General features: G+C 53.6%; 2 protein-coding genes across 11 annotated transcripts in view; one reads left to right on the top strand and one right to left on the bottom strand.

Annotated features, from left to right (window-relative positions):
* Slc38a8 (solute carrier family 38 member 8) overlaps positions 1–2,760 on the top strand; it is a 30,628-nt gene extending 27,868 nt beyond the window's left edge. For 3 of the 5 annotated variants that reach the window (XM_034522965.2, XM_034522963.2, XM_076915956.1), the window contains exon 13: positions 2,091–2,760. The gene's annotated coding sequence lies outside the window, so the exon portion shown is untranslated. Of the gene's footprint in view, positions 1–1,384 lie in introns of all 5 variants that reach the window. The other 2 variants (XM_076915958.1, XM_076915955.1) reach the window with 2 other exon arrangements.
* On the bottom strand, positions 147–25,540 carry Necab2 (N-terminal EF-hand calcium binding protein 2). 6 transcript variants are annotated; one of them, XR_013104932.1, is made up of 13 exons: positions 25,326–25,540; positions 22,513–22,537; positions 20,408–20,516; positions 19,572–19,597; positions 19,344–19,441; positions 10,020–10,180; positions 7,641–7,759; positions 7,415–7,494; positions 5,076–5,129; positions 4,492–4,604; positions 1,210–2,007; positions 1,006–1,097; positions 147–628 (listed from the first exon to the last, which is right to left on the bottom strand). XR_013104932.1 is itself a non-coding variant. In XM_076915953.1 (13 exons), the coding sequence occupies exons 1-13, from the start codon at positions 25,533–25,535 to the stop codon at positions 600–602; spliced, it is 1,194 nt and encodes a 397-aa protein (XP_076772068.1). In that variant the 5' UTR covers positions 25,536–25,540; the 3' UTR covers positions 147–599. The 6 variants fall into 6 exon arrangements, 5 of the variants coding, with proteins under 5 accessions (XP_076772068.1, XP_034378502.1, XP_076772066.1 ...); XM_076915953.1 differs by having other exon boundaries at positions 1,930–2,007; XM_034522611.2 differs by having other exon boundaries at positions 1,930–2,007; positions 10,044–10,180.
* Positions 25,541–26,084: the final 544 nt, after the last annotated feature.

The following is a 26,084-nucleotide window of genomic DNA, read 5'->3' as shown; positions in this document are numbered from 1 at the left end:
ATACCTACCCCAGCACAGCTCCACTCACCACTAGAAACTCTGAGGCTAAGGGACAGCTAAGAGCCACCCTGGCTCTGTGCTGCTCACAAGGGCATTCCCAACTACCCTCCCCCAAGCTGGGAAAGGGACAGAGACATGACACGCACTGTTCCTAACCAGACTTTATTTGGTAGCTGTGGACCTAGCGTGGTGCTGGGGACCTGGGCTCTACACAAGCCTAGGATGGGTACTACAGGGTCACAGCTCCTACTAGGTAGCGGGCCATCAAAGAGGACAGAAGTAGAGGAGCAGGCCTGGCCACCTGAGGTGGGCCCTGCTGGGTCTTGGCTATTAAGAGTCAGGGACACCAGAGGCTGGCTGGGGTGGGAAGCCAACCCTACTAACTTTGGCCTCCCCAGCATCACGGGAGTACTCTGCCAGGTTGAGTCAGAGGTGGGGATGCCAGGGGAAGGGCCTCCTCTGTGCCACAGTAGGGGAAATACAAGTCCTTTGATTAGTATATTGAAAAGACAGCTGTTTACCAAAGTCTCTAGAAAAGGGGTATTGCCCTTTACAAGAAGGGGCAGTGGGTGGTAGTAGGGCTTCTTAACAGGGAGGGGTCAGTCTCGGCCGGAGGTGCACCAGGCAGCTGTAAGCAGGGGAAAGAGAAATGTGGTCATTGGCTGGGCTTATGGATCTCAAGGGCCCTTCCACTGAGGCTAGGATGCCTGGGGTAGAGCCTGGGGCAGACTACTCCAGGCCAGGCTTTGGGACCATGCTGCTCCCTCAGGCCCTACAGAGAGGTCTGCGGTGCTCGGGTGAGCCCCCATGTATACCCACTGGTGTCCCTGTCTACACACACCAAACCTTGGGTCAGGAGCTTGCATGTGGGCCAGGATTTCTGATAGTACCAGGTGAGCAAGCAGTCCCCCAAGTAGTCCTGGGAGGCCCTTCTCCGAGGCTGGTGTTGATTAGAGATCTGGGGTACCCCACCCCCATGGGTTCTGTCCCCAGGGCCCTCTCTACCTGGCACGGAGATCTGGGAGAGTGCCTCAGGCTGGCTCAGCGTGTCAACCTTGACGTGTCGGAAGGCCTTGCACACGGGGCTCTGCAGGTGCCTGCAAGCCAGGAACACAGATTAGTCCAGGAGGGTGTCTTGGAGGTGGGGATGAGGGGAGCTCTAGGTATGGGTCCAGGTCTAGTTCTGCTGCCTGGGGGAGAGGCTGTGACCTTGTGAGCATCCATCCAGGAAGCCTTTGCCTCCAGCCTGTCCATGGGAACAGGATTAGACCTGTAGCCCTGGCCTTTCCCCTCCTGATGAGCTGTAGCAGCAGGGGACAACATTGCAGCCCTAGGAGACAAGTCCCTGTGTCTGAGAGCCGGCCCTCTGTATTTACTCTTTTAGTCTCCTGGCCCTGAGTATTCACTGCAGGGAAGAACATGGGCAAACATGACCCTCCTCTGTCCTTGTTGTGTGTTGGGTTGTACATGGGAAACTAGAAACCTCTGCAGCACTGTGGCTCCGTCTGGGGAGGTGAGCGAGGTGCCTGGGCTCACTTAGTGCTCTAAACCAGCGCAGTAGCCCTGTGGCTGGCCAGCCCCATGACACTCGGCAGCTTTACTGACAGCAAGGCTCCAGGACCCAGCGCCTGATGACACAGGCAGGGAGGCTGTGGGAAACTGAGTTAGTCCTTAGAGCAGAGGTTTACATGTACGGTGACATATGGACAGCCTGGGTCGGGGGTCTCAGTATCTCAGAACCCGGCTGCCTCTGGGTGAAAGACACAAGCTGGCCAGGAAAGGAAGCTTGCCCGGAAGCCTCTGCTCTTCGATGTCCTCCCCACCCTCTCTGACAGTCCTCGGGGTCAAGAAACAGGAGCCTAGAGACAGTCAGCCCCACCTTACCATAGCCCCACCCCTTGGCATAGGGTAGGGACAGGCTGCACCAACCTCTTCCACTCCTCCTCTGTCTCCCAGAACTCATAGATGACAAAGGTTAGGCCGTCTGCCATCCTCACCGCGGTGACACTGCGGGGAAGTGACAAGCACACGTGTGGCTCATTGCACACACACCACAGCCCTCAGCCTCTCTTCCCGCTGGTCTTCCACAGGGCAATGGGAGCTGGAGACATCAGAGACCACTGTAACTCAGAGCAGCATCCGGGACCTCTGGCTCAGCACCATGACCCACAATGAGAGCAGGGGTTTTAAAGATGTATTTAAAATGCTTGGTTCTGAGAGGAGATGGCTCAGTCTGCACATGACTGAGACCGAAGCTCAACCCTAGGGTCCATGTGAACAAAACTAAAGATCCTGTCTCGAGAAAACAATGTTGGGGCCAGGAAGATGGCCCCTTGGGTAAAGGAGCTTGAAACATAGCCCCATAGCCTGAGTTTCATTCCCAGGACCTACACAGCCGAGGAGAGAACCAACTCCTGGAAGTTGTCCTCTGACCTTGTGCTGGCTAGGTTTTTATGTCGTAAGCCAGAGTCATCTGAAAGAAGGGAGCCTCAATTAAGAAAATGCTTCCAGAAGGCTGTATGCAAGCCTGTAGGGCATTTTCTTTATCGGTGATTGATGTGGGAGGGCCCAGCTCATGGTGGGTGTGTCATCCCCAGGCTGGTGGTCCTGGGTTCTATAAGAAAGCAGGCTGAGCAGGCCATGGGGGACAAACAGTGAGCAGCACCCTCCATGGCCGAGCCTGCCTGCATGTTCTTGCTCCGACTGCCTTTCAGAACAGTGATCTGAAGTGCAAATGAAATAAAAACCCTTTCCTTCCCAGGTTGCTTTTGGTTATAGAATTTCATCGTAACTAAGACAGACCTCACAAACATATCACACCCCAACCCCTGGTACATAAACACAGACACACACACACACACTAAGCTAGCCACTCATCTTAGGAACCCCCCAAATTGACCTCTGACCTACACACACACAGGGATGTTTACACACAAAATATCTGGGTTTTTAAACCAAAGCACACAGCCTGTCCCTTAGTCTCTTTCCTGTCTTTTGGCCTTAAGCCCAGGAAGCCCAGACCAAGACTGAGAAGAGACACCTGAAGCTCAGGGAGGTACTGCCCCCAGACTGAATGACCTGCATCCCAACCATGTCCCTTGAGTGACCTGGGATGTCACTCCATCTCAGAGGGGCTGGGGCTGGGGCAGTGGTGTGACCATGTGGGCTCTGGTATAGAGTCCCTGTCCCTACCAGCTCCTCCGGGCCCCTGGATGCCTTTCTTTCTCACATGCGGCAGAAGTGCACCTGAGCCCCACAAGGAGGGACTCTCTTTAGGGTGAAGGCTGCAAGGGAACCTGGCTGCTGCCCCATTGTTGGCTTGTTATGGGCCAGCCTAGAGTCACGTGCAGAGCTCTGGGTTCTTGCGTGGATGGGCGTGCCTGCCAGCCTTAGCCTATGCCAGCCCATGCCGGTGCCTGCTCTGGTCTCTCTCTAGGCACAGCAACGGCTACCATGAACAGTTGGGTCCGTAATAGTGTAGGCTCCCGCAGGAGGATGACTGCCAGCCTGGTGACTTCCTTCGCCTGGCTGATGATGGAGTCTCATGAAGGAACTTGGGGGGGGGGGAGGGGTGCACAACAGGGCAGGCTTGGGTATGGGGGAGACAACAGAAGGAAACCGTGTGCACTGGTGTATCCCAGGGTCCCATCCTTCAAGGACTGGGGGGGGGGGGGGCGGGGGCGACAGAACCAGGAAGGCTCAGGTGAAGAAAAATGGGTGCCCGGGCTACATGGTACAGTTGCCCTTCCCTCTCTTCCTTAAAGAACCGTCATTGCATGACCAACTAAACCAAGGCTCTCCTCCTCGCCTGAGTGTGTGGCTTCTCCCTGTAGCCCTGCTATTTCTCTGTCTACCTTCACACAGAAGACAGGACCGACCTGGCTCCTGATGGCACCATTCCAACACACAGCCTGTGGCAGCCCTCCTTAGGCCGTTCACCCATTCCTCTGTCCAGTCAAACCACCTTCACCCTTTCTTGATATTGGCAATGTACAGACCCCTTGCTGGTGGCCACAGTCCCCTGCTCTGCCTTGCTGAGCTGCCCAGGGTAGCAGGCAGGACAGGAGTGGTAATGAACGAACAAACGTCAGGTAACCTGCAGTCTAGAAGACACCGCTCCCGGAGGCTAGCTCGTCTCCCCTTTAATCAAGCAGGTACTGACTTGGGTCAGACTCTGTGTTCTATAACAGTGGTCACACTGGGTGAGAGGAGTGTGAACCAGAATGGCTTCAACCCCCACAACATCCTGTTTACCCTCCCAACAAACTGCCTGCTTGAGGAAGCCCAGGCCTGGGGGTGAACTTACCCACCACCTCCTATAGCTGGGATGAAGCTGAGCCCCCACTTTCTCGGTTTTCCTGCCATATACCTTCTCCTAAGGGGAGAGCTGGCTCTGCCATGTCCCCTCCCTGCTAGCCAGAGATCTTGGCCTCCCCCATGCCCCCGTCAAGCCCCCCTACCCCCCCCCCCCCCAGGGAGCTCTTTACTTACTGGAAGCAGTTCCTTTCTTCGGCGGTGCTCCTGAGGTACTGTCTCAGGGAATCCAGGAACTCACTCAGTTGCCCGGGACACACGGTCATTTCCTGACGGACCAGCTGCAGATGCTGTGAGCCAAGGTGGACGTGAACACATGTGCCAGGCCCTTCCCCAGCCACTCAGGCATCGTCCCAATCCCGGCAGCCTACGCCTTGCTTCGGAGAGGTCAAAATAAAATAAACCCACCACACTTTTTATTCTTACTTGTGAAAATCAGCTAAAGGTGAGAGAGGCCCAAATGGGTAAAGCCCCTGTGGGGTCCCCACAAACAGGGTAGTAAGGCTGTAGGGACCCCCAGCAAGAGGCACAGCCGGTTAAGTGACCAGTAGGCTGCCTTTCTGGCAAATGCATGGTCTGATGACTGGGCCAGATGCTTGCTCGGAGCCAGGCCAAACACTTTTTTATCAGAGTCCCGGAGCCTCGGCTCACAATGCCCCTCGAGGAGGGGCGGACAGAGAGGGTGGCCAGAGACGTGGAGTTACAGCACTCTCAGAGAGCTGAAGGAACAGATCAGAGGAGAGGTGTGGAGAGGGCCTCACCATGTTGGTACCTTCTTCATCCGAGAGGCGCTGCTGCAGGTCAAATGAGAGGGTCTGGAACAAAAAACAGTGATGCCTGGGATGCAGGCCACTTCCAAGAAGGCTCCCAAGACCACACTCAGGGTATGGGGTACCGCACACTCCAAGAGTTAAAAGCCCCTACCCCAGTGTGCTAGGGGTTCTGAGATCTCCCAGGCTGGAAGTGAGGTTCCCAGGGCCAGGCCTAGTAGACAGGCTACTTAGTTCCCAGACACAGAAAAGTCTCAGAGGGGGAATCTAGAACCAGCGAGCCAGGGAAATGGCAGAGTTCCTCATGGTCCCCTGAAGCACTGGGAGGTTCAGAGACAAAGATGGGCTCCCATAAACTTGGGGTATGTGGCTGGGAAATCTTAGTAACAGGCACCCCGGGGGCCCCCAAACCGGGACACTGTTTTAAATGATGATTTTTATAAGAGCCCTAAGACCTCATCTCTAAGTTCCCCATAAACCCATGGTCTACACAGGATGGCCTACACGCCACCTCCCCCAAAGCCCTGAACCAAAATCTTTCCATATATATCTTATTTTCCAGCCTCCCCGAGCCAGCTGCTGCCTGACTGTGCTCTGGGAACGCAGAAGCCATGCCAGCTTCTGCGGGTCACCAGTACCTGGCACCCAAGCACTGATATTCACTCATTATATCATAGCACAGAGCCCCGGGGCCCCAAAGGGTCCCCAAGAGGGCTAAACAGTAGGTTCTGGGTTTAAACTATGTCTCTTCGCTACCTGAAGAAATCTATTCTTCTTCCTTCAGTGTGGGTACCCCAATGACTCCAGGCCCCGTGCCTGTTTATCCTATCAACTGACATGCTCCACTGTTTAAAAAAGCAGCTGCAGGTGGGCCGGTGGGGTGGTTCGCAAACGTTTGAACAAGGGCCTGCCGCCTGAATCACATCCCCAGGCTTGACTGACTTTTTGTCCACACATCTCAAGAAAGTGCCCGGCGGACAAGATGTGTTTGCAGGTTTAGCTTTGGTTTTGTCACTTAACAGGCACAAGGGCGGCTCCTGGAAGGCGGGGGGGGGGGGGGGGGCGGGCCCAGTCAGGAACCCTTTAGCCTCTCCACAGTCAGAGGGAGAGCCCAAGCAGGGTCCAGATCCGCCCACTGCCTTGCAAGCACAGTTGGAGGCGGTGCTTGGCCAGATGGGGGCGGAGCCTGAAGCAGGCTTGAATTGGCCGGTGTTTGTGCTTAGGCCAACCAGAGACCTCGGAGGGCCCCACCCCATCTCCAGGACGCCTAGGTGCTCCTGGTTACCAGCAAGCCTCGTTGTTAGGGCGACCGGGGTGCTAAAAATAAGCTTCAAAGCGCCTCCCTCCTGGGGCCCCCACTGAGTTGTTATGACAACCGGGCACAAGGTCCCCACCGCGCTGCTCTCATCCGGGGCAGCAAGCTTAAAAGATGTGTGTGTGTGTGTGTGTGTGTGTGTGTGTGTGGGTGGGTGGGTGGGTGGTGGTGGTGGTGGTGGTGGTGGTGGTGGTGGTGGTGGGACCCTCTCTTCAGCCACAGCCCTGCAGCTGGCAATACATTTCCGGACTGGATTGCCTCTCCTCCCATCAGACCGCCTTCCAGTGAGAAGGCCTATGGTTCCCTCCCATGAGTCGCTCAGAATGAACACCCAAGCCCCCCTAAGGACAAGAGCTCATTGCCAAAGAAATACAGAAAAGCTGGGAAAAAAAAAAAGATACGTCAAACTCAGGGCTCTGACACACCTGTCGCTCGGTGTAGGCAGGTGCGTAGGAGTCCTGCAGGCGCATGTGTGGGGAATTTGATAAAGGGTGCTAAACAGGGCAACGTTAGATGCCAACCGGGACAGCAGGCTCTAACCTGAGCCACCGGTGCCTTAGGTGAGGAACACTGCCGTTCTGATTGTCTCCCCTGTCACCAGAGCAGGACGTTCAGGCTCAGAGAGAGGGCAAGCCACTAACTCAAAACCAAACAGCAGAAACCCAGCTCCAACAGAGGAACCCCTGAGCCTACTCCTCTGCAAGCCCCTTTGAGAGGACTGTGGGTCACACACGGTCCGTAGAAACGTCTCTGGTAAAGGCTGATCCGCTACACACTCCCATAATGTATTAATTAAGTCGTCAGTAGCTTCCTGTTAGAGATCTGCCCTGGACCATCGTCCCTGGCTCCAACTCTCACCTGCTTTTTTGCCACCGGTCTTGGAGCCAGCGTTGGGATCAATGGCCCCAGTCTGGCTCTCTACTTCCCGCAACCTACCAGGACATCTCAACTTCCCTGCATGCTCTAAAGTGGATAAGGCTGGGAGAAAGGTGAGATCGGGGCGGGGCGGCCTTACCTTGTTCTCCAGTCTCCCAATCAGCTCTGCCAACCGGCTTATCTGGCCCTCCAGCCCCTCCTCCTTTGGCTCCCCTGTGGCTGAGAAAGAAAGAGAGAGAGAGAGAGAGACCCTGGCGGTGGGCGGGGCCGTCCTGAAGGGGCAGAGCCCCAGCCCCCAGGATAGGCCCCCGGTGCAGATCACTTAGATCCCCCTTAGAGGGCAGTGCCCACCGGTGCTCTCTCACCCACAGGCAGGCTCTTCACCGGCTCCGGGGCCACAAGCTTTTGGTTGGGGATGTAGGGAGGCGTGGGGCCTCCGTAGCGGCTCTCGTTGACGGCATGACTGGGTTTGCAGTGGTCCTGTCTGCAGTGCATGAAGGAGGAACATAGTTGCTGAAGAGGGCACCTCTACTGCCTTCACCGCGCACTTTCAAAGCATTGACCTTGTCCGAAAATGTACCCGGATCTGCCCTGTGGCCCCCACGTCTGCGGGATGGGCAGAGGGGCCTTCATTTTCTTAGAGGAGGAAAAACCATGCACGAGGCAGGTGATTTGACTAAAGCCCGGTGGTCAGCTGCGGCATAGCTCCGTGCCAGACTCTAAAGCCCAGGTCCCTGTGCCCCCACAGGCTCCATGGCTGAGGTAAAGCTGGGCCAGGCATCTATCTGGCAGACCTCATAGCTTCCAGCCAGAACAGGCTGAGCCCAGGTAGGAGACACCATATTATCTTCTCCCCCTTCCTGTCTCAGTAGAGGCCACTGTGCCGTGGATGGAAGACTTGGTTTTGTGTCAGTCAGACCCCCATCCCCAAACAAGGCAGCAAGAAAAAACGAATCCTGGCCCTAGCCAGCCTCAATCCCTCTTGCACACGTATCCTTCCTCCATGTACAGGACTCAGCAGGCATACTGTGCCCCTTAGCAACAGTGACTGGCAGCCAGCAGGGTCTCCAAAAACTGCAGGGTGAACAGTCGATTCCTTATGCACAAAGGGGGCCTTGCAAAATTAAGACTTTCCAACCAACAGGGTGTGCAGCTGACACCCCCACACCCCGCCTCTGAAGCCTTTAGTACATTTTGAAATCTGTCTCCTGTGACCCCTGAAAGCTTTAACAAGTCTTTCTCTTGTCCTGAGGAAGCAGGCTCAGCTCCCTCAGCAGGGCTGGGGGAATGAAATGTCAATCACAAGATCTGTACAAACTAACAACAAATGCAGTGTCCCTTGGACCATGATGGGTTGAGTGGGAGGGCCCTCAAGCAGCAAGGTCTGCATAAAAGCTTTTCCTGGAACACAGCACTCTTGGGGGTTGTTCCAGGGTGGAGACACAGGGTAGCCCTGGGGATCTCGGGGCCTGGAGCCAAAAGTGTTTTGATAAGTGGGCCAGCGTGAGGTGTCTGTGGGTGTGGAACAGATTTCCCATCAAGGCACACCACCCTCTCCTTCCACTGACACCCCAGGGTTATCCCCTCCCAGTGGGGACAGGCAAGTGGAACCACAGATATAGCTACACAGCGTAGGAAGACAGCCAGGTAAATTGCCCAACGCTGCTATCTGTCTGCAGCAGGAGAAAAGGGGCGAGTTTGATTAAGATGACGATGATAATAAATCCATAAAGGGAAAGCTGTCTGTTCCCCAAACGGTGGCTGTTGACACTGGAGACTCGGGACCCCAAGGCTGTCCACATATGCAGTCATGAACTAAGTCTTCCAGGTGCTGAGAGCAAACATATTTGGCAGGGGGTGTCATTAAGAGCCCCCCTCACAACCCTACCTGACGGGGGTCCTCACTGACCACATTTCACCCACTCAAACCCTACCCCGTAGCAAAAAGAACATCCTGGTCACACTGACTCCCTGCCGGACACACTGAAGTTGTACGCGGGGAAAGCCGAGTCCACGGCTATGGGCTTCCCGGCAACTGCCTACCTGTGTGTGGGTCCTGTTTGTCCTTTACTGCTCTGAACAGACAGGAGTGTGCACAGCTGGCTATAGGCAGGATGTGGGGGAGGGGCTCAAAGCTGAGCAGGCCCTTCTTAGCTAGAAAGACTGAGGTACCCCAGTCCAGGTACCAGGCACCAGCCACACAGCACCCACAGTGTCCATGGGAAACCTCTGGGTTCTTGCCAGAGTACACGAAAGGGTAAAACTTTGAACTCCAAACCTCTCCAGAGTCCCCGTCAGTATTAGTTTGTCCCACCCTGCCTTCAGTACCTCCGTCAGCCTCCCTAGATCTCCAAGTAACAAGGGAGCCCTTGGAGACCCTCAGGGTTCCTGACAAGAAGACACCTCCCTCGGACACTCCACTTCTGGCGTGTGGCATTTGTCTTTCCAACCTGCAGCCGGATCCCACTTCCCAAACTGGTTTCCAGTGTTCAGAAGTAACCCGGGCAGACGGACATTTTCTCGTGAATGAAAATTATGGTAAGACCTATGGGTCTCAGGAGTGCACGTCCCATACCAGATACTCTCCTAAGCACGCCCTGTCCCATGTAAGCCTCGTGACTCGGGTGCTAGGTCCCAAGTTTGTCCTCAGATTGCAGTTGGGGAAACTGCAGAGTGCACAGAGAGGGGCAGGAACTTGTGTACCCAGATCCAAGAAGCACAAAGAGTCAGACTGCCGTGAGTACCCCGAATATGTCCCACGGACACACCGGATCTGGCTGGTCTGTTCTTCGATGGCTTCCACGGCACTTTCGACAGAGCTGAGCAGTGACTGGATCTGATTGGCTGTCTCCTTCAGAAGGAAGCGGGTCACAAACTGGTCCACGTTGCTCCCACCTTCGTACACCTGAGGGCGTCGGGAGAGAACCTAGATGTGAGTTGGCTCGGGACCGGGCACACATGGTGGGGCCCTGCACTTCCTCCTGCACCCTGGAAGCTGCAGGGTATACCAAGCAGGGCCCCCACCTCCAGAGGCCAAAGGTGGAGCTTCGGTTTCATTCCAAGCCCAGAGAGCAGCCGTACTATCTTACATCACTGGTGACCAGAGAGGATACTGGGTATAAAAGTGGTAGCAGTGTGATAGCAATAATGATGACAGTGGTGTTGGCGAACTGATGATGGTGAGGATGGCAATGGAGGTGCTGGTGATGGTGATGATGCTGGTGATGGTGATGATGGTGGTGGTGGTGATGATGATGGTGGTGATAATGGTAAAGACAGCAATAGAGATTGTTGATGGGGGAGGGGGGAAGTGGTGGTGGTGTTAATAAATGGTGATGCTGGTGATGTTGTTGGTTATGATGATGGTAATGGGGATGTTGATGACGGTAAGGGAGATGGTAATAACGCCGTCAATCACAAGTGGTGGTGTTTTGGTTGCTGCGGTCGGCAGAAAGCACCAGGAGAGAGATGGCCTCTGTTCCCCTCTTTCTTCTATAAGAAAAATTCTTTGTGCCCCTGAGTCCTCATGCTGCTTGCTATTCAGAAACTACCTGAAAAGAACCTATGTAGGCAAGAAGACTAACTGGCTCCCCAGGAAATCCCCCCCACCAAAGCCTGTGCTCTGAAATTGGGGAGAAAGCAGAGAGGCGGGCAGGTGTACACGGTGAAGAGCAAGCTCTGGAGAGAGGAGGACAGACGAGGGGTTCTCCTGCAGGCTCTGCCATTTGGTGCATGGTAGAGACTTTCCTGGCAAGACGGGAACTGACGTCCCTTGTCACGATTCCTGCCTCTACAGAAGGTTGCAGAGAAGCTGAGGGAAGTCAACAGAATGCAGAGGTAAGCAGCACTGGGAAGAGGTGCGGGACCTCAGCCACAGAGACTTCCCCCTCTGGAGCCGCCCCTCCCTCTGTACACTGGAACGCTGCCCAGTCCCTGGCAAAGCAGGGAAAAGCAAGGCTCTCAAGGAAAGCAAATTAAACTATCCATCACTCTGACTGGGAATTAATTAGCAATAATTACACATTGGGAAACATGCGGGGAGACAGCGAGCTTGAGTGGGGGCGGCACAGCAAGGATACAAAAGGGTGGACAGTCTGTCCCGAGGCCTGGCTCCGGGCCACTGTGGGCACACCCTGGTGGAGAAGACATCCTAGCCGGAGGTACAAGCATCTTCTAGCTGTCTTTCTAACAACCTGACCACCCATGGCCTAGAGAGCAATGAACTCTGACAACTGAATACCTCTAGATGTGCATGGTGACAGAACACAGTAAAATCCACCACCACCACCACCACCACCACCAACAACAACAACAACAAGAGAACCCTAAACCCACAGGAGGAAGGTGGGCTCTGGGCAGGACAGGAGTGGGAAATCTGTTCACAACAATCAGACCAGGGCCTCACAAGGCAGTCCCTAAATGCAATAAATGTGAATTCAAAAGATATCACCTTCTGGGGGGAGCCGATGGAGACAGTACCCTTTCTCCTCCTCCAAGAACCAGGAGAGCAGCTCCTGGGGGAAGGGTCAGGAAGGCTGTTCCGTATGTGCTGTGACAAAGCCATTTGCAGGAGCCACCCAGGGCCCTGTAGAACACCCAGATTTGCCAGATGGTTCTACAGCCATTAAGAATCTCCTCTAACATCCATGCTTGGTCACAGGGAGTTATCCCCTAAGAGGAGAGCTGTCGGTGAGCGGTGGCTTCAGAGGTAAAGAAGGAAACCTGTTAGCCACTAACTTCACTTAAACTAATTTACTTACATGTGTGCATGTGTGTGTGACTTGTGTGTGAGCTTGTGCCATGGTGCATGTGTGTTGGTCAGAGGACAACCTGTGGAAATCTGTTCTGTCCCTTCACCATGTGGGTCCTGGGGGTTGAACTCAGGTCCTTAGGTTTGGCAGTAAACTCCTTGATCAGCTGAGCCATCTCGATGACCAGATTAAGTCAATAAACCATTGAGATTCTATCTTACCATCTCGGAATTCCCAAAGTGAACAGGAAATGTTTTTAATGGCCTAAGAATGGGATTTAGGATGTTTCCAGAGATGTTTCTTGTGTATGTGCACTTGTGTGTGTGCGAATGCTTGTGTGTATGTGTGTCTCTGTGTATGTGTGTTTTGAGACAGGGTCTCACTGTGTAGCCCAGACTAGCCTGCTTCTTGCTATGCAAACCAGGCTGGCCACGAACTCACAAAGATCCATCTGCCTCTGCCACCCAAATGCCAAGAGTAAACGTGTATATGTCACCACACCGGGCTTCAGAAGCCACTAAGTAAGATAAAAATGAAGAATTTTTTTTTATCTTCTAAGTCATAATCAATGAAGCAGAGCGGACCATGAAAAAAGAAGAGTGTGAAAGAGCTGAAGAAAGATCAGGGCGGAGGAAGAACAAGAACTGTCAGCCGAGACGGAACATTCATTATGAAGAAAGGCATCCACAGTTCCCCCGGGTGCAGGCACCATTCCGGAGCTGATTAAACAAGAGGCAGCTGGGGCGCGCCCCAGCAGAGCAGCAAAGGCTTTGCAGAGAGAAGCCGGAGCAGAAGGTTCTGCAATCACACTCAATCAGGCCGACAGGGCCGGCTGCAATACCGCCAGGCCCATAGAACTTAAATGAGAAAACGCGACAAGAGATAAGGAGACTTGAGGACTCCGTGTGCGGCCAGGCTGTTATTACATCCTTTGGGGCTGGAGCGGAGGCTGACGTGAGCCTCGCTAACCTTGGGGACAGGGACCCAGCTGTCATATAAAGCAGGCCAGCTGCTTTGAATCAGGGTCTCTGGCTTGCTTGGAACTCCTAACAATCCTCCTGCCTCAGTCTGGGGAGTAGCTAGAATGGCAGGTCTGTGTCACTACATCCAACTTGGGTTTTTTTGTTTTTGTTTTTGGTTTTTGGTTTTTCAAGACAGGGTTTCTCTCTATATAGCCTTGACTGTCCTGGAACTCACTCTGTAGACCAGGCTGGCCTCAAACTCAGAAATCCACCTGCCTCTGCCTCCCAAGTGCTGGGATTAAAGGTGTGCGCCACCACTGCCCGGCCATATTCTTTTTAAGACTTATTTTTATGTGTCAGCAGGTGCCTGCGGAGGCCAGAAGAGGAAGCAGGAGTCAGAAGGGATTGTGAACAGGGAATGGAAGAGCAGCAAGCATCTGTAACCACTGAGCCATCTCTCCAGCCTCTTGTTCGTAGTCTTTAGCCCGGTAACCCTCCACGCCTGATCATTGCTCCTGAAGGCTAGAGTAAGGAGGGGGCAGATCTGAAAGCTCGGGTGACAGCCATGGTATTTTATATATAACAGGATATACTTATAACAGTAAGATCTTAGAAATCAACTAATATGCCCAGTCATAAATGAAAAATTAGTAAATCCAAGTAGGAGTATTTAAAGAGACACTCGCAGCCAGGTGTGGTAGCACACACCCTGTGCTTTGTGCTTCTATCTCAACTTGGCACAGGCTCGAGTCACCTGAGAGGAGGCGACCTCAACTGAGAAAAAAGCCATAAGATCAGGCTGCTGGCAAACCTGTAGGACATTTTCTTAATTAGTGATTGATGGGGAGGACCCAGCCCATTGTAGGCATAGTCACCCCTGGGCTGCTGGTCCTGGGTTCCTTAAGAAAGCAGTTGGAGCAAGACATGAGGAGCAAGCCAGGAAGCAGCACCCCTCCGTGGCCTCTGCATCAGCTCCTGCCTCCAGGTTCCTGTCCTGCTTGAGTTCCTGTCCTGACTTCCTTCAGTGTTGAACAGTGATGTGCAAGTGTGAGCCGAATAAACCCTTTCCCTCCAACTTGCTATTGGCCATAGTGTTTTGTCATAGCAATAAAAACCCTAAGACACACCTATAATCCCAGTAACGGGGAGCAAAGGCAGGTAGATCTCTGTGAGTTCAAGGCCATCTATGGGTTTGTGGTGAGACCCTACCTGAAAATAAGAATTAAATAAATAAATAAACAAATGGACACTCTTAAAAATTACAGGGAAAGTGTTAAAATATTCGGTAAAAGTCAGCAAATAAAAATTTTCTGGCAGCATATTAATAATATTGGGTCTGGAGAGATGGCTCAGTGGTTAAGATTACTGGCTGCTCTTCAGACAACCCAGGTGTGATTCCTAGCACCTACAGGGTGCTTCACAACCCTCTGTAATTCTGGTTCCAGGGGACCTGACACTCTCTTCTGGCCTTTGAGGGCACTTAAAGCAAAAAAATTTTAAAGAAGTTAAAGAACCACACATTAAAAAGTTGCCAATATCATCTACCAAAATCTCTGTCCTCAAGGTTCTGGGTGAATGGTGACCTGAATCTGGCACGCCATAGTTTGTATTCTGAACTTTGCTTTACTGAATACTTACGATTTGGTATAATAATTAAAAAAAAAAAAAAACAATAAAACTCTAAGTGCATCAAACAAAATGGATGAAAATATACCGAGAAAACAATAATTAAACAACAAGATAATATTTAGTGTGAAAAGTTAGCTCTCTGCTGTTCCACAAGAAAGATGCATTGGAAAATCATAAACAGGGAAAAGGGCCAGCAAGCTGGCTCAGCAGCCAAAGGCACTTACAGCCAATCCTGACAACCTGAGTTCAATCCCCAGCACCCATGATTGTGGAAAGAGAGAAGCAACACACCCACACCCATGCACACGTCTGCACGTGCACACACATAGGCATAAATGCACGCATGCATGCACACGTGCACGTGCACACACACACACACACACACACACACACACACACACCGGCACAGAGTTCTTTGACTTCTCCAAAGCCAGCTGCAACGTCTCAGAGGTGTCAGTCTAACATACAGAAGAGACCAGCTTTGTCTTTTTAAAGAGTATGTTTCAGCCATATGCATTTCCCAACAAAGACACAACATCTATTTTCGGGTCTGATGTCCCACAGTCTTCAAATGTCCCTCTCAGGCTCCTGTGACATTGTCAGGCAGCCAAGAGATGGGTCCACACAAGACACAATGGGGGAGGAAGCTTACTGGTCACATGTCTTTATCATGATACAGTGAATGCAAGAGATGGTTCAAAAAACGCTGGGGACAAAGACACTGCATGGTAGCATCTGTGGTGGCCATGAACATACCAATGGTTTGTATTTCAAAATTTCATATTAACCAAAGCACTCCATTCACATGAGGGAAAAATGACCGGTCATGACCATGAACCCAAGCCAACAGAGGACAGGAATTATAAGAAGAAGCATGAATAAATTAGAAAACATAACACATATATTAGATAAGTGTATGGGACTGGTATGAGAAACACCTAATCAAAATAGACAAGACTGTCAGAAATAGTTGGAAGTGTCACGTGCTCACACTCCAGGACTGAAGAAGCTGAAGCAGAGGATGGTAAGTTAGAGGCCAGCCTGGTCTACAAAGTAAGACCCCGGGGTCAACAAACAACATGAAAGAGAAGAAGGAAGGGCCAGGCATGGTGGCTCCTGCCTTCAATCTCAGCACTCACAGAGGCAGGTGGATCTCTGAGTTTGAGGCCAGCCTGGTCTACAAAGAGAGTTCCAGGACATCCAGGGCTACATAGAGAAACCGTTTCTTGAGAGAGAGAGAGAGAGAGAGAGAGAGAGAGAGAGAGAGAGAGAGAGAGAGAGAGAAAGAAAGGAAAAGAAAGAAAGAGAGGAAGGAAGGAATGAAAAGAAAGAAAGAGAGGAAGGAAGGAAGGAAAAGAAAGAAAGAGAGGAAGGAAGAAAAGAGGAGGAGGAAGAAGAGGGAGCGGGGGAACAAATCTTGGAGGAAATGGGGCCATTTCTGAAGTGTTCTGAAACTGTGACAGCCCCCCACCCCCCTCCCCTTGACTTCACAACTGCCTAAGGACTTTTTATTCTTTTCTGCAGAAAGTGTTTGCCTTGGTCAAAGAACAGTTTAGACTTTAAAAGAATCATAAGAAGATGCCATGCATGTTAACCAGTCATGAAAGGGAACGTGTCCAGGCTTGTTAAACAGAAAGGGAAACACACCGAAAGGAAATGATTAACTTCAGGCCGCAAACCACCTGTGACAGGGGCTGCAGCCGCGGCTCAGTGGTTAAGAACTCTGACAGAAGACCTGGGGTTCGATTCCCAGCACCCCTATGATGGCTCACAACCATCTGTGACTCCCTTCCGGGCGATTCAATGTCCTCTTCTGGCTTCTGTGGACTCCGGGCACAGACATGGCACACAGATGTCCACCCCTCACATATAAAATAATAAAAGACAAGGGTCCCTACCCTTTCAGTCCTTTGACCCAAGAGTTCTAGACACATTTTTGTTTTTTAATAGGAAAAAAAAAAAACCCACTTCCATATGTACCAGGGATGGTGACTCGTACCGAAGATGTCCAGCCATACGACCTGCTCCCTAGGCTCTTATCCCACCTCAGCAACCAATGCAGAGAGAAGGCATTCCGTGAGTGACAGAGCCGAGTAAGGGATGAAGGATGGCGCTCCGATGCGGATGCATGGCGGAGTGTGCACTGTTCAATATGAGGGGATCTAAAAATAGAATCCACCCATCGATGGCTGAGGCAAAGTCATCAGATCACACACACACACACACACACACACACCCCACAGGCATCTGAGCAGATTTCTCACCATCGCCCAAGACAAGACGGAACAAAGGGGAAGGCAAAAACATTTTTTTTCCTTGCACAGGCTGAACTGAAGAGGGTTCTAAAATAAGAGATGACATTAATATTGCAATTAGTGGAAAGATGCTGCTGGGGGTAGGGGTGTACTTGAAAAGCCGGGGCCTGGTATCATTATGATGCGTTAGTTTCTGGGGAATATGTCCCATGTACCACAGGCCCCAGAGGAGATGCTAGCCAGCATGCAGGAGGCTAACCCAGCTAACCGTGACAGAGGCTACTGCGACAGAAACCGAGGTAACAGAATTCAGTTACCACCAGGAACTGAAAGGTGCCTTAGTTAGGGTGTCTCCTGCCGTGCAGAAACCCCGTGACCAAAAGCAACTTGGGGAGGAGAGGGTTTCTTTCGGCTTACACATTCAATTACTGTGCACTGACAGAAGTCAGAGCAGAAACCCAAGGCAGGAGCCCCTGCAGCAGCCAGGAAGGAGTGCCGCTCACAGGCTTGGACCCCAAGCTAGCTTTCTTATAGCATCTAAGGCCACCAGTCCAAGGACTGCACTCCCCCCACCCCCCCACCCCCACCACCCCACTCCTAAGTGAGCTAGGTTTTCTCATATCAGCCATCAGTCAAGAAAACACCACAGGCCAATCTGTTGGGGGGATCTTCTCAACTGAGAAGATCCGAGATCAACTCGGATGACTGTAGCTTACGTCAAGTTGACATACAAACTAGTCAGTGCACAAAGAAAGCATTACAGATCACCAGCCAGCTGCCTTTCTACAAACAGGCCAGCTAGGAGATACCCAAGAAGAGAACTACTCAGTGGCCATTGTCAGGCCCTGCAATCACCCAGGACCACCATGACCACCTGAGGCCACACATGCAAAGTCCCTGTGGCACCACGGCTAAGGCTGGGCTGAGCCTCCTGGGAGGAGTTCAGCCCCTCTCCTTCATGGAGGGTGAGGTTCTGCTCCTGCGAGCCACGATCAAAGAGCAGGCGGACCACTGTAATGAGAACCTGATGCTTTATTACACGACAGGGCTCTGCTCCTAGATGGGAGGGAGAGGTCAAGGAGGGATTGCTACCCAATCCATCTTCCCCTCCCACTCGCAGCCAGCAGCAGAACAGGCCTGCCTTGCCTGGAACACCCTGCCAATGCGCCAGCCACCATGGACACCGGGGCTGTCAGCAAAACTGCCACGATGAACAGCCTTCAAGAGGGGCTCTTGCAGGGTCTTAAAATACTTGCAAACAGTCTTGCAAGTGCAATGCCACAGTGGCAGGGTGTGTGTGAGTCTGTGTGTGTGTGTCTATATGTGTGTGTGTCTCTGTGTCTCTGTGTGTGTCTATATGTGTGTGTGTGTGTCTCTGTGTCTCTGTGTGTCTGTGTGTGTGAGTCTGTGTGTGTCTATATGTGTGTGTCTGTGTCTCTGTGTGTCTGTGTGTGTGTGAGTCTGTGTGTATGTCTATATGTGTGTGTCTCTGTGTGTCTGTGTATCTGTGTGTCTGTGTGTCTATATGTGTGTCTGTATGACTGTGTATGTCTCTGTGTGTCTGTATGTTTGTGTGTGTGTCTGTGTGTGTGTATGTGTCTGTCTGTGTGTGTATGTGTCTGTGTGTCTGTATGTGTTTGTATGTGTGTGTGTGTATGTGTCTGTCTGTGTGTGTATGTGTCTGTGTGTCTATATGTGTTTGTATGTGTGTGTGTGTCTGTTTGTGTCTGTATGTGTGTGTGTCTATGTGAGTGTCTGTGTGTGTGTCTGTGTGTGTCTGTTTGTGTGTCTATATGTGTGTGTCTGTGTGTGTATAGGGGGGGTTCAGACTCAGCAATGTTTGGGTGCATGGCAAGAAGGGGCCGTCCGGCCTGCTGTGGGCAGGGCCTGGCACAGGCTTTCTGTGAGAAGGTGAGGGAGCTGGTATTGATCTCCTCAGTCCTGCTCTCAGCAGCTCAGAGGACCCACTTCCTTCAGTTCCTTCAAGGCCTGGAATATGGATGCTCTTGCTTCCCAGACAAAGAAAGTCGGACCACAGTCTTTCAACCTGGTCTCTGACTAGATCGGCTAAGTGTTCTCTACTGCATATGGGCCAGCCACTTAGGAGACACTTTTGCACTCCTAGGTCAAGTTCAGATAGATAAACCTGCAATCCCTACTTCCAGATTCCTAGGTCTGCACTGTGCCTCAGGGAGCCAAGGACTTGGGGACTCCTGCTTCACAAAGCTTCCACTCCAGGACCAGCCTTGACCTGGAAAAGACCCTCACACTCTGATGCACAGCTTACAGGACAGGGTTATCCACCAAGGCGCTCCCCTCAGTACGTGGCTTCTCTCCGCTCCTTAAAGAGCCCTTGGTCAGCATTTTTCACCACAAATCCAGACACCCTTCAACAACAATGATCAGAAAGACCTAGAATAAACTGGCACTCAGGTCTTAGCTTCCTGAAGGCACTACCCATACCCACCGACCTTCTTAGTGTAGCCCATGGCCTTCAGGACTGAGTGGTTCAAAGTCTCCAGGGAGGCGAGGACATCTTCGTAGTCTCCCATGTGCTCCACAAAGTAATCTGAGGAAGGAGGTTGCAAAGGTCAGGGGTCACAGAGAATTCCACCCCTTGCCCTGGGACCCTCCCACCAGCCCTACCCAGGCCCGTACTGGTTTGCCCTCCTCTGGCTGTCATTAATCCAGGTACCTACCACACAATTCCTTGGTGTCCACATGGCTGTAGAGGAAGGGAAGGGAATAAAGAAGAGAGAGAGAGAGAGAGAGAGAGAGAGAGAGACCCCATCAGGTCTCCAGCCTCGGCTCTGGGTTACCACTTTACTAGAAAACTGCAAAACAGGCCTGGTAGTAACCGTGTACCCACACCACCACTAGTCTCTGGGCCCCCCAAGTGACCCAACCTGCCCTAGCACCCCTAGAAACTTTAGTCCTCAGCACCTCAGTGGGGCAGAGGAAGGTGACCAGGTGGCTGTTGCCCACCCAGGCAGAATTTAAGAGTGCCAGATAAAGGACAGTGCACACTTATGCTGGCTCTGGAGGCCAGGAGTCCTGTGAGACTGAGCCACGGGTCCAAGTCATTAGTGGATTGCAGAAAAATTTCATTTTGTTTCAATGCCAGAAGTAAGGTTCAGGCTAGCGTTGGGATTCATGCACATTACAGGGTGGTTTGGGGGTGGTTCACAGAGACAGGATCTTAGACAGTAGATCCTGGGGTGGTACTGGGATTAGAACTGAATAGTGAGAAAGCAAGCAGGGCCATGGCCAATTCCCATCAGTCCTGTGTATCCTACAGCAGGTCCAGGGACTCTCCTCTCTTGGTGGCTCAGAAAGGACAAACTTTGTGGCAGTCACACACGCGCACACACACACACAGCTCATGCAGTTTGACGGTAAGGACCAAATAGGTCTGACTTTTGGATTACTGAGTCAGGGGAATCTTAGGCCTCTTGCCCTTAAACGGGACCCTGGCATTGTGGAGAAGGGAGGAGCCCATACATCCCCAGGGTGCCCCACAGTAGCCCAGGCTCACTCGGTGTTGTCTGAGTCGATGGTGTGGAAGAGACCCTCTAGCTCCTTCTCATTGAGGACGCCATCTGCGAAGAAGAGCTGAAATTCCTCCAGGGACAGCTTCCCGTCATCTGCAATGGACAGGCAAGAAGGCAAGTGGCTGTTTGTCTCAGAGAGAAGAGCACATGGTAGCCCACAGCCTGTCCCCAGCACCACTGACTGCCTCAGCTGACAAACTCCCTGTTGTCAGCCTGAGGCCTACTGACAGGTAATCCAAACCATCGGAGGCAACAGAAGCTGGTTTCTGGGGAGCAGACAAACACCTTCATGGTCTCCACCAGACAATCACCCCTTCTGCTCTTCCCTCAGTCATCTGACACAGACACTAAGTAACACGCTTAACCTGACACCTATAGCCTATAGGGATCACGCTCAACCCTGGCCCGAGGTCCCAGCTCTGGGATAGTCTGAGAATAGTTCCTCGATTCCATCCTTCCTCAAGGCAACAGTAGTCTGAGCTCAGACCTTCAACCTAGCCTAGAGCAGGACTCTTGCCACATGGTAGGTGCCAGCACAGTTCCCTACTCTTTTGGTGAGGGGTAGTCAGTGGCTTCATCTTTCACGGAGTAGCCGGGCTGCATGGAAAAGCTGAGGCCAATGCTAGGCTCCAAGAATGTGTGCTGTAATAGATTAGTCATGTCTGTCCCAGCCACAGCATGGGGTGTGCCAACACCAGGCCCAGCTTCCCTCTTGACTGCTTCCACCTGCTTCTCATGGATGGTACCTCAGTGTCCTCTGTATCCAGAGAGAACAGGGAGCTGAAAGACAGGGTCTGCCGATTCTCTGATCACAAGCCTTCTGACATTTTCCTTGGGTGCTAACCACAGGCCTAATGAGCACAGATGAGCTATTAAGAGGAAAATATCTTCCACTTGGCTTCTGGTCCAATTAGAGAAGACAAGTTATCCTGCAGTTTCATCATTTCTGCCAATGACCCAAGCGGGGGCTGTTTGCAGGTGGTGTTACTAATGAGCAGAGGCCCAGCCTGCCACCATGACCTTTTAAATAGCAGGAGCCTGTGAGCCTCACATCCCTGGGTGGGAAGGTTGGCTGGTCCTCACCCTTCTTTAAACATCAATGGCAGTCTTCCAGGGTGATACCCGGGCCTCTCATACTAGCCTTTCCTTGGAGATTAGCTACCTCATGTCCACCACATCCAAACTAGTCTTTATCATGAGAGCCTCCCAGAGACACACAGCCTTGCTCTCATGATGGAAGGCATCTTGCGTACGTCGACAGAGGCCCTCCTGTGAATTGGGGCACAATGACCTCACTGAGAAGACAAGTCCAAACACCCAACCTGTGGGAGTGGTGGGGGTTAGGAGTGTGCAATCTAATGCTCACTGCAAGCTGAAGCTGACATTCCTGTGACCTGTGCTGGTGGTGGGGCCAGGCCTCTTTCCCTGGGGAGTGCAGGCGCTGCACGGTGCTAGCACATCTTCGGTACTGTTTGATTTTCGTGCATCCCTGTGTTGTGTGTGCAATCTGCAGGTAGATCTGCCTTCACCGGAAGGCCTTGGGAAGATGCATATCATCCCGGGGACAGGCCCAAAGAGGGCGATACTCCTCTGCAATGATCCCAGCCCAAGCCTGTTCCCCTGCCCTTTCATACCCCAAAGAGCTCCCTTTGGGGAGCTACCCCACAACCACATGGGACAGTTAACCACAGCTCCTAGGAAGGACACAGGAGCTGGACAAGGCCAGAGCCACCTTGAATTGAAGCCCACTTGGGAAGGGCCTCGGGGCAGGTGACAGGCAGGGGTCTCATCAGTACTTCCTTCTTGGATGAGCACGCTAGTCTCTGGTTCTCTTTTGCAATGTTGTAGGTCACCCACATACATCTCTTTACCTTGCCCCAAAGCTCAGAGCAACAAAGGACAGTTGTTACCGCTTCAGCTTACAGAAGGGGAAACTGAGGCACAGAACAGTAACAGGACTTGGCCTCTGGACTTCTTGTGCTCTTCACCTCCAGGACCATAGTTGTCCGTGTCCCCACCGCTAGCTGTTTCCCATGAAGCATCGGGACAGGGAGAATGTGGGCAGCGGAGCACCTGGAAGGGAACTCACCATTTTTATCCGCACGACGGAAAATCTGGAGAGAGGAGGGCTGGAGTCAGTCCTGAGATGAGCCTGGGCAGGTGCCCCGAGCAGCCTCAGAACCCAGCTGAGATCTCTCTCCCAGGAGCAGCTTGGGGGAAGCTTGGAAGTCCAAACTTCCCCAGGAGACCTCATGGCTAGGACCCAGGGCGGAGAGAGTGCAGCAGGCTGAGACCCTCCCCACCCTGCATAAACTATCAACCCCTCTCCCACTGCACTGCCGCCGGCCTGCCCACGGCTGCTGACAGACACACACATTCGTGCTACACACTCACACACACCCACATGCATCTCGGCAGGTGTACGCACACTCATCCTCCGTCTCTGAGTACACAGCTGCACCCAGCCATGCTCAGAAGCCCACAAGGGAGCTCCACGCCTTCCTACAGTTTCCAGGACCCACCTCCTCTTGCCCTGGCTTGCCTGGGTTACTTCTGAAGGAGGTGATCGTGAAACCTGGTGACAAGATCAGCCCACAAGAAGTATTGCGTCATTATGGGATGGGGGAGAGGCAGGCAGGGATGTTCTGGTTGCAACTAGCAGAGATGGGATGGGGAACACTCCTAATCTGGGACCTGCACTTTGAGACAAAGTCATTCTCTGCTTTGCAGACATTTGAATCCCTTAAGGTCAGTTGAATGGTGGGTGCTGGGTGCTTGGGGCCAAGAGGCCGTTCTAATAATTGCAGGGCACTTCCAAGAGCCGCTCCACCCAGGCCATAACCCAGGCAGGTGGACCAGCAGCTCCCGACAGACCAAGGTATCTGCTAAAGACCTCCCAACTCATAAGAAAGGGGATTTGATGTCCAATCCTGGACCCACTCCTGACCCACTCCTGGACAATCAGGATTGTCTTTTAACCAATTCCCTGTGGGGCTGATGTCCCAGCACTGTAAGGTCTGAGATGGTCCCAGGGCCCTGGAGGAATTGGCTCCCCTATCCAGAAGAAGAAGTCAGCCTACACCATGACCAGGTCCTCCAACTCCCCCCGTTTTCCTAGACGAAGTCTGTCAGGGATCTGCTAAGCCAGACAAGATGTGCCATTCTCCCTGAGACAAAGGACAGATGGCTCTGCTCACCTGCAGCCCATAAGCAACTGGACAAGGGGACTGTGTGCTCTCTGGGTACCCACTGACCTCAAGGGGCCTGGGTGTCGAAATGACTAGGTTGGTGTGACCTCAAATGACACCAGGTAGATTGGCTCCCAGAGCCAGCATGAGTGACATTTTCCCTCTACTCCTTACCCCACCTCACAGGGGAAAGAAGAGGCTCAGCCAGCACACAACACCAAGTGCAGAGGAGGGGCTGAGCAAGACTTCCCTGAAAGAGGGCAAGCTGCCACCTCTACTCTGGACTCTGCCTGGATCCTGCTGTGTGTGTGCACATCTGTGTGTTTGTGTGTGTGTGCATGCATCTCTTGCTTGTGTGTTCCGAGAGGTACTAGAACGCCCATTTCCAAAAGCCCTCCTGCCCAGACACATCCACAAGTTCTGAGATGTAGCAAGGGAAGCAAAGTGGGGGATAGGGTTCTAGTCCCTTGACACTTGTAGGGGTGTGTGGCGCGCGCGCACACACACACACTCCACATGAACTCATGCACACACTCAAAAATACCCTGATTTTTCAGAACCCCATAACATGTACAGACACCCCTGGGATCAGTTCCATCCCCTCCACAGACCACCGACCCTTTCTGCCTATATGTCACCCCCACTCTGCAGGGGTGGGGGTGGGGAGAGCGGTGTGGTGCATGAGGAACTAGGTGGGGTGAGGAGTGAGTCTGGGGTCCAAGAGTCAGGGGGAAAGGACAGGAAGAGAGTGAAGGAGGACAGATGCTCAGGGTGGAGCTGGGGGGTGAGGACCCCTAAGTCCAGGCAATAAAACTGACTCTATGGAAAGGGAGGAGGTGGGGAAGGGCCTTCACTCGCAAAGTGGGCTCAACTTCCTCCGCAGAGAAGAGAGCCTCGGTGGATAGGGGCTGTGTGTGTGGCTGGTCTCAGAGAAGTATCATCAGTGCAGAGAAGAATCCGGGATAAAGAGGAGGGGGCTGGCGGTCCCCAGCTCTTGTCCCAGTCATAAGGACTCAAGTGAGGATTTAGTTAGGACCAGAAGCAGGGAATAGCGACCAGACTCACAGCAGCTCTGAGGGATCACGCTATTGGATGCGGGGGATGCGGGAATGCGAAGGGAGGAGATGAAGAGGGTCTTGCGGTTCCAGTGGGGACAGGCGCCCCAGCCGCGATGGAAGGGGAGTTGGGTGGGTTCGTGCTACGGAATTAGTGGAAGCGGGAACGTGGGGGGAGGTGACTGAGGAGAGGGTCTTCGTTCTGGGTGCGAACCCAAGCCTTGGCCGCAGTGGGGTGGTGGGAGGGCTCGCGCTGGAGGTCCCCACACGGAGGAGGTCCCAGGCTATGGGATATGGGGATGCAAGGAAGGGGAGGAAGAGGATGGAAGTGAGAATCATACAGTCCGGGTGGAGTTGGGGACTTGGAGGGGTGTCCCTGCGGGAAGAAGGGGTCCCATCTATGGGATGTGGGATGTGAAGATGACATAAAGTGGATGGAGGGATGGCGAGGATCGCGCGGTCTAGGCTGGGGGACAGGCGCCTCGGCAGCAATTAGAGTTGGGGCTTGCGCTCGGGGTCCCCGCGCCAAGGAGGGTCTCGTCTATAGGATGCAGGGATGCGGGAACGGGCAGGGAGCGAATGGTGGAGAGGGTCTTTGGGTCCCCGGTGCGGACTGGCACCCAGCCGCGCTGAGCGGAGGGTCCTGCGCGCGTACTCACGTCCAGGATGACGGCTGTGCCCCCTCGCGGTGCGGCGGGCCCGGGGCCGGGGTCCGCGGTGGGGATGTCGGGGACGAGCGGTGCGCGGGGTTCCCCCATCCTGGCGCCCACCCAGCGCAGCAGCCCGCCCAGCGCGCGGCCCTGCGGCGGCGGCTCCCGGAGCAGCCTGTGCGCGCCGGCCCTGCACAGGCGCGCCGCCCGCTCGCACATCTCGCCCGCCGACCCCCGCCCGGCCGCGCCCCCGCGCGCCCCCTGCCCGCGCCCGCCCGCGCCCGCCCGCGCGCGCCGCTCCCGCCGCCGGCCCCGCGGCCCGGACACCGCGGGGACCGCCAGTGCCGGGGGTGGGGGGGCTCCCCGGACCCCGAGCCACGTGCTCCGCGCCCGCCACCCCCACCCCGGCGGCCAAGAGCGGAGGCAGGGGACTGCCCGCGGGAGCGCGGGGCCTGGAGACCGGACCCTGGCACGGCCACAGAGGGGGATGGCTTCGTTCACGCGGGGCTTAGGGCAGATGTGGAGGAGGGTGAGGGCCCCCGAGATTGTGCCCCCATCCCCGACAGGGTCTCGCTGACCCCCGTCCCCTCCCCCTGTGGTACTAGTGTCCGGCGAGCCCCGAGCGCCCTCTGCCGGCCGATCCTTCCCGAGTCCCTTCTTCCCCTCCTCCACTCGTGGGCGCTAGTTGCCCTGAAGGCAGAGCAAGACACAGACTTGGGCAAGTGACTCAGACTCAAGACACCTGATTAGGGGGCTGGACACCAGCCT

The sequence above is a fragment of the Arvicanthis niloticus genome, chromosome 18 (assembly GCF_011762505.2).
Source record: "Arvicanthis niloticus isolate mArvNil1 chromosome 18, mArvNil1.pat.X, whole genome shotgun sequence".
Classification (NCBI taxonomy): Eukaryota; Metazoa; Chordata; class Mammalia; order Rodentia; family Muridae; genus Arvicanthis; species Arvicanthis niloticus.
Note: the sequence above shows the minus strand (reverse complement) of the source record. Positions and strands in the feature narration are given on the sequence as shown.

Coding starts and splice junctions, on each gene's coding strand:
- Necab2 (XM_076915951.1), bottom strand. CDS start 25,535: ATGTGCGAGCGGGCGGCGCGCCTGTGCAGGGCCGGCGCGCACAGGCTG. Junction 7,495..7,640: donor GGTGAAGAGCCTGCCTGTGG/GTGAGAGAGCAC, acceptor TTTCTTTCTCAG/CCACAGGGGAGCCAAAGGAG. Junction 1,098..1,929: donor ACAGAGGAGGAGTGGAAGAG/GTTGGTGCAGCC, acceptor CCTGGCTTGCAG/GCACCTGCAGAGCCCCGTGT.